The sequence below is a fragment of the Palaemon carinicauda genome, chromosome 8 (assembly GCF_036898095.1).
Source record: "Palaemon carinicauda isolate YSFRI2023 chromosome 8, ASM3689809v2, whole genome shotgun sequence".
NCBI classification, from domain to species: domain Eukaryota; kingdom Metazoa; phylum Arthropoda; class Malacostraca; order Decapoda; family Palaemonidae; genus Palaemon; species Palaemon carinicauda.
In genome coordinates this window covers 26437048-26445078 of record NC_090732.1, presented here as the reverse complement: position 1 = coordinate 26445078, position 8031 = coordinate 26437048, and the positions used below count along the sequence as shown (strand labels likewise).

At 34.0% G+C, this 8031-nt stretch overlaps 1 protein-coding gene across 1 annotated transcript in view; it reads left to right on the top strand.

Moving 5' to 3' along the window:
• Nucleotides 1–1326: 1326 nt before the first annotated feature.
• The window catches only part of LOC137645150 (protein PFC0760c-like), an 80701-nt gene continuing 73996 nt past the window's right edge, over nt 1327–8031 (top strand). The window contains exons 1-3 of the mRNA XM_068377980.1: nt 1327–1362; nt 2329–2490; nt 3588–3696. Coding sequence (XP_068234081.1) covers nt 1327–1362; nt 2329–2490; nt 3588–3696 — 307 coding nt within the window. The remainder of the gene's footprint in view (nt 1363–2328; nt 2491–3587; nt 3697–8031) is intronic.

The window sequence follows — 8031 nt, the reverse complement described above, 5'->3', positions numbered from 1 at the left end:
GTGCTTTGACGGTCGAGGAAGTGGGTAAATTCTGAACGGCTGCTACCTTCTCAGGGAGGGGATGGACTCCCTCAGGAGTGATGCGGTGCTCTAAAAATGACACTTCGTTGGCGCCAAAGGTACACTTGTCTTACCGGACTACAAGGCTGTTTTGTTGCACGCGGTCGAGCACGATGCGCAGGTGATGTACGTGTCCCTCTTTTAAGAAAGAGAATATGACTATGTCGTCCATGTAAAAAACACATAAGGGGAGGTCCCCTAAGATGCCATCCATGAGACGTTGAAAAGTTGTCCCAGCATTACGAAGACGAAAACATGAATAATTGAAGGTGTATTTACCAAAGAGAGTGGTGATGGCGGTCTTGGTGATGTCTTCTGGGTTCATAGGCATCTGATAATACCCCTTCAGGAGGTCGAGTGTAGAGAAAACCTTTGATTTGTGCAGGCAGGAGATCATGTCAGCGATGTCTGGGGAGGGAGTAGTGATCCAGTTCTGTTTGCATATACAAGCGCCTGTTATCCACACACAGATGGAGGGAGCCGTCTTTCTTCAGGACGATGTGTAAGGGTGACTACTACAGGCTGGAGGCCTTTTAGCAAAGGCCTATTTCCTCCATTTCGGCGAACATCTGTTTGGCGGCTGCCAATTGATACAGTGTCAGACATCTGAATTTGGCGAAGACTTGTGGTCCAGTATTCTTGATATAGTGATAAATACTGTGCTTGGCTAGAGCCGTGGGCGTTTGACGAAGTTCTGGATGGAAAACCTCCGGGTACCACGTGAGGAGGTGGACGTAGGCATCCGTGGGTGCGCTGATGAGGAGAGCTAGATTGGAGGGTGCTGGTAGAAGAGGTGTCGACCAGTACGAGTCTAAGTTGACCAATTGTCGGTAGGAGACATCGACCAGAAGGTGGAAATCAGAGAGGAAATCCGCACCGAGGATTGGCAATGTTATGTCAGCAATGAGAAGCTTCTAATAAAATTTGCCATTTCCAAACGATAATGTGAGGTTTTCGTAACCGTTAGCAGCTACCAGGTGGATATTCACCTGAAGAGTTCCCTTGGCAAAAGAGAATGACAAGCACCCTTGTGTACCGAAAATCGCCATTCCAGACCTGCATCATGTAAAAAGAAAAGATTAGAAACACGGGAGGCCACCGCCAAGAGCGATGGCCTATTTATACGTTTTTTGGCCACTGACAATCCTTGGCACATTTCTTAGCGCCAGCTCCGAATCTGGAGTGATAGAAGCAAAACTGCGGGCGATGGGTGGCAGTAAGTAGCTCCTAGAAGTTGTTGGTTGGGGTGCAAGCAAGTGGTGGGTGATGGGTGGCGTTGTCCCCACTCCGGCACGTCACGGGGTAGGTTGTGACTCAAAAGCTGGATGAAAGCAACTGAATAACTTTATTACAACACATTGAGTATATATACACACAGGGTTCAGGTAAGAAGGTCGCAAAATACAGACATGCTACTTCTTATCAAACCGGCAACCGATTCTGTTAACAGTTAATAATGAGAAATGCAGATAGGGTAAAACAAGTTGTTGTCCGTGCGAAGGAAGAGCGAGGATACAAAGTATACTATATAAAAAAAGAGAAATGTCGTTACTATGTATGCTCGTGTGACACATGGGTGGTAAAATGTCGTTGCTCATTTTTAAGTATATAATTTGTATAAAGTTGGTTATGCACAAGCGATAATTTTTCGTTCCTTTTCCATTAATAATCAAAATACTCGAATAAACAGAAAAAGGTTTTAGAAATGTGTATTCATTCATACAGCATAATTAATAGAGAACTAAAAAGTAGAAAACTTTTATTTTTTTTTAGCAAAATTTTCATATTATTTAGTCAATAAATCTCTGCAAAGACTACCATAATAATTTAGATATGATGTAATTATATCTATAAAACTATTTTTTCAATGGATATTCAATTCATAATAAAATTTGATATATTATTAGAAAAACGGAATTCATATGAAGACTCATAAGTGAAAAGTAAAAAAAAAAAATTAATAAAGTTACAGTAAACGAATAGAACTGCAACTCTCGTGTTAATGAAATCGTCGAAAAAAATATAAATAATGATGGTAGAGGTTTAATCAACTAAAGTTAAAAGATAGAAATTAAATGAGAATTATCATTCTTAAATAAATACATAGCCCTCATCGATGTATCTATAATCTACTTATCTTACACCACAAGAGACCAGTTGGATACAATCGCAATCGAAATAAAAATCGACATAAGGTCTGCTTAAGCTCCTTATCACTCGTTTGGACATATCGTGTACAATAAACCAACGAATTGTATTGTTCTCCAGCACAACTTTTGGGTGGTCCGACAGAGTATCATCGCATTAAGGATAAGCTACTTACATCATCTGTACATCCAGCAATCAGAATCTCAGCGGATTAATGTGAAAGCAGACGATAGGTTTTTCTTAGGAGACTGTGACTCACCTAAATTGTTATCTGAAGAAAGGGTATAGATTTAAATTCTAACTAGTTTTATATCCTGTATGTATGTTTAATAGTCTTTTTGAGTCCTCTATCTATCGTTCATGGATATGAAATAAAACAATATATTTTTCTAAAATATCTCCGGTTCCAGAAAATGAGTTTTATTGTACTTACCGAACTAAAAGTATGTTCACCAGAAGGTATTACCATTGAAAGCATTTCATCCCGAGTTTTTCTCTTTGCCAATACATTTTTTTTAAGGGAATTGTGTATAAATTGCGAAGGTTGGTCAATTTAAAAATTGTCTTTTTTTTTTTTTTTTTTTTTAAATAATGCATTTTTTTTTCATCCAATCTACCTGTTTTCTTTTCTTTTCTTTTCGCTTGGTCTTCAGCGACTAATTTTTATTTTAGTTAGTGAAAACAAGCTTAAATGTATATAAAATATCATTGATATCTTAGTAGCAATTTCCTGCAGTCATTTAATTTAACATCATCATGCACGCTTCATCAGACGTTTTGTGATTCAGGCCCTCCTTTGCACTTGATCCTCCTATAATATACCATTGACATCATAGTAGTATGGATGAATATAATTCCAACAATATTCGATACCTAATTATTATGAAATTAGAATAGACTTTTACTATGAATTCATTCTGCTCTGGTCTGCTCTTGGGTTAGAGTTCTCTTGCTTTAGGGAACTCTCGGGTACATTATTCTATATAATTTCTCTTCCTCTTATTTTGTTAAGGTTTTATAGTTTATATAGGAGATACGTATTTTGATGTTACTCTTCTTAAAATATTTAATTTTTCCTTGTTTCTATACCTCACTGGCCTATTTTCCCTGTTGGGGCCCCTGGGAAAAGCAGGATGCTTTTCCAACTAGGGTTGTAGCTTACCAAGAAATAATAATAATAATAATAATAATAATAATAATAATAATAATAATAATAATAATAATAATAATAATAATAATAATAATAATAATAATATTGCGTTTGGATAGATAATCGTGTGAGCTTGTTTCTTGAAACTTACGTTCCTGGTTTTATTATAACTTTTTCTCACGATAGACTATAAGTGCAATCCAAATCCTTAGAATTATATTTTCCTTAGGCCAAATGTGAATACCAAGTATTCAATGCGGCATATAGGCATTCCCCCTTGCAGGCGGAAGTTACTTTTGAAATCATCTCTAATCAGTTTCTTATTAGTCTGAATGCAGGTGAGAAGCAGTAATTAGGGCAAAGATGTTAATAGGATGTGACAACTTGTACATATCTTTGATACTGGAAAGATGTTTTCGATGAAATGAACGTCCTGAATCTGCCCCCTTCACCCCACCCCCACCCCACCCCCCCGCCCCCAAGATAAGGCCAGATATTCTCGTAGAAGCAACCAATTACATATCTGTATGTGGGAGTAAAAGAATTATTCGATATCTATAGATATCTTTACCAATGAATATTGATTATGGAGCATCATTGAAATTTCTAAAAGAGCTATCTTCATCATTACAACCATTAAAAGATCTAAAATAGTTCAGGGTTTCTTCCTTCTAACGATGGAGGTCTTATGTATTAAATGGTCATGACAGTAAAGAGTTCATAAATAGGTATTTCTTGTACCTAGGTATGCACTTAGGTACAATGTTGTAACATTCAATTCGAAATGATATCATATTAAATTTGACAGCAGTTTATATTTAAACAAACTACCAATATTTACATTTACTCCGGCAACTGTCATCCATTATGTTCATTATCTTATAAATTATAAACTATAGCCATCTATGGCATTCAAATATGCCGTCAATGCACAAAAGAGTCGACTTATCTACTCAGTACTATTCATTTGCTCTTCATCAATATCCCCTCATGTCATATTAGGTATATATATATATATATATATACAGTACATATATATACATATACATATATATATATATATATATATTTATATATACATATATATATATATATATATTCGCATATATATATATACATATATATATATATATATACAGTATATATATATATAAATATATATATATATATATATATATATACATATATTTATATATATATATATATATGTATATATATATATATATATATATACACACACACATATATATATATATACACACATATATATTTTTATATATATATATATATATATATATAGATAGATAGATATATATTTACTATTTACTGTTACATTAGTGTTTGCTAAAAGTAAATTGCAGAAGTTCATTTGAAATAATTAGCAATCTACCATTCATCACCAATAATCACATTGTTTTACCGAGTTCAGTACTAATAAAATATCTTCAACTCCATATGAAATAAATATTTTCGATAAAGGTATATCAAAAATATTGTAGGGTGTGAAGTAAATATCAATTTAGAAAGTATCTGGTTTCCAGTCATACATTGAATCAAAACTAATTAATACCTTTAATTTGGTAAGTTGATTGATAAGATTGTTGGTCTAAATGAAGCTAATAAGAAATACTACAAGTATTGCAAATTTCTAAGTCTTCAATCAATGTCCGAAGGTTTTTAAAGTTTTTCTGCCAACGATGACTGCATTCTGAAAGGAGCTTTTCAATAAAAACTAGTGTTCAGATCATGTGTAAATCCATTTGATTTATTCTATTTTGAGAAGTCTGATAGCCAAACTAAATCCAAAGTACAAAATTATCAAAGGACCACCATCAAAGACAATTCCAAAAGTACTAGGTTTTATACTCTTCTTCTCTTCTCGGGCTCAATTGTAAATCACATAAATTGGTCAACTATATGCTGTTACATATTGAGTGGCAAGAGCCAATGAAAAAGTATCTGGAAATACATTTATCTAATTGTTGTCGTTTCTTCCGGCTGGATAAACATAAAGGAAAAAAAAAATATTTGTGTATTTCTTAGAATGCAGTTGCATCCAAATATCATTTGGGAAGAATGCTTGAATATTGAAGGATGAGACCTAACGTTTAGCGTTACCAAATTGAATCCGTTGCTGCCAATATTTTCTCTGTTGGCCTTTCAATCACTGATTTTCATTAAATTGATGCCCAAGAAGATTTAAAAATTCCTTGGCAAGCCCTTACAAAGTTCTTCCGTCTTGTTTGATTCGAGGTCCTATCTCTCCGTGGTGCTGTAGATCGTCACGCCCATTAAGGCAACGGATGTCCCAGGTAATTACCATAATAATCAATTTGCTTTTGTTTGCGTGCCTAAAAATAAGCTCAACAGTGTTGACGATGACTAATGATCTATTACTGCAGAAGATGAACAAAACCCCTGACATATAGGCAATGCCTTGCACACTTCAATGCAGATTATACATATGATCCTCACTCAATTGGAGACCTTGGAAATCTTCTAATTAATCATAAGAGAGAGTAATAGATAATTGTTCTCTTGCGTAGTACTACTGTGGAAGATCCTGGGATTATTTGTGGCCTATTGGAAACGTCTCTTCCTAGTGATTGTTACACTGGGGTTCAAGTCCCGCTCAAACTCGTTAGCTTCTTTAATGTCTACAACCTCACCATCCATGGGAGCTAAGGAGTTTAGAGAATCGTATATTTCTAATTGCTGAGTCATCAGCATCCATTTCCTGGCCCTCCTTGGTCCTAGCTTGGGTGGAGAGGGAACATGCTCGCTGATCAAATATTCTGTATATATAAATTCTATAGGGCATTATCCTGCTTGCCTCTGCCCTTCATGTTCGGCCTTTAAACCTTAAACTTGCTCTATGGACTACTCAAGGCTTCTCTTAAAACATTACCTTGATTACACTCATGTTGATTGAGTAACATATGACAGCTTACTTATTCTTCATGAAGTATGATTATTTTCCCTTAAATGCTAAAAATAAATACAAGAAAGATAGAGAAAATTTTTCATTATATCAATGTTTTTGATGCAACAATAGCATTACTATTCAAATAATAATAATAATAATAATAATGATAATAATAATAATAATAATAATAATAATGATAATAATAATAATAATAATAATAATAATAATAATAATAATAATAATAATAATAATAATAATCATCGCCTTACTAAATAAATTATAAAAGTTACATGTTCTCTTTATATTCTTCAAACAAAATAAAGACATAGTAATGCCCTACTCAAGCAGCTGATCGAATTACCTAGATCGTCCTAAGCCGGATCGAAAGCTATTCGAAAATTACCAAAACATTTCGGCTATTTTGCAGGACAGAACCTTGCTAAGCTAGCCAGCTCGAACGTGATCATCAATGTCTATGATCCAGATTGGAGCAGATCAGTCCCTGAGCGTTAGATCAAGTTTGCTCGGCAGTATGAACAAGGAATTTGCATTTATCTGACACAAACTTGAAGTGCATATGCAATGAATTCGAAAGTATTTAGTCTGTCTATTTTGCATGCGTATGGTTATTTTTTACTGTTCATGTATTTTATTTTTCCTTATTTCCTTCCCTCACTGGACTATTTTACCTGGTGAAGCCCTTGAGCTTATAGCATTCTGCTTCTCCAACTAGGGTTGTAGCTTAGCAAGTAATAATAATAATAATAATAATAATAATAATAATAATAATAATAATAATAATAATAATAATAATAATAATAATAATAAAAATAATAATCCTAAGTGTCAATGCAACTAAATCCACAGTGTTTTATGACTTGACATTTTATAATGATTTGCTATCTTTGAAAATTTAATTTTAGTATCGGCGAAGTTATTATGATTCAATATTAGAAGTTTGAATGACTTTTTTATAAGTTAACAATACCTCATCCACATATGGCTCTTGAGTAATCTCTCTTATAGTTTCCTTTCTAATCTTGTCCTGCTATTTAACGCCCAATAGCCTTCCGAGGACTTTGCTCTCAAATTTACTAAATCTATTGGAGACTGTTTCATTTCCATACCATGACTCATGTCCATAGAGTAACACCGATCTTACTAAACTGATATTTAGTCTGATTTTTATATGCAATTTAAGGAGATTTTATTTCCAGATTTTACTTAACCTAGCCATTGTCTAATTTACTTTTTTCATTATTTCACTAAACTCTATTTTTAAAGACCCTTAATTAAAAATCATAGTTCCTAAATAGGTAAATGATTCTACCTCATTATTTTTTTCTCCTTACAATGTTATTTCATCTTCCATTGCATACTCCAATCTCATCATCTTTGTCTTTCTTTTATTTAACTTCAGCCCAATCTCGTGTGATATTTCATGTATTCTGGTAAGCAATCCTTGCAAATCCTGTGGTGTTTTGCTAACAAGGACAGCATCAACAGCATACTCCAGATCTTCTAAATTCCTATCACTAATCTAGTCCAGACCTTCACCACCAATTCCAACTGTTCTTCGCATTACATAATCCCTGGGGAGGATAAACAACATAGGTGATAACACATTCCCTTGGATTACTCCGTTGTTCACTGGAAATTCATTTGATAAGCCCACATTAACATTAATGTTGCAGTTGCTATGGTCATGAATAGACTTGATCAAATTTACACATTCAAGAGGAATTCC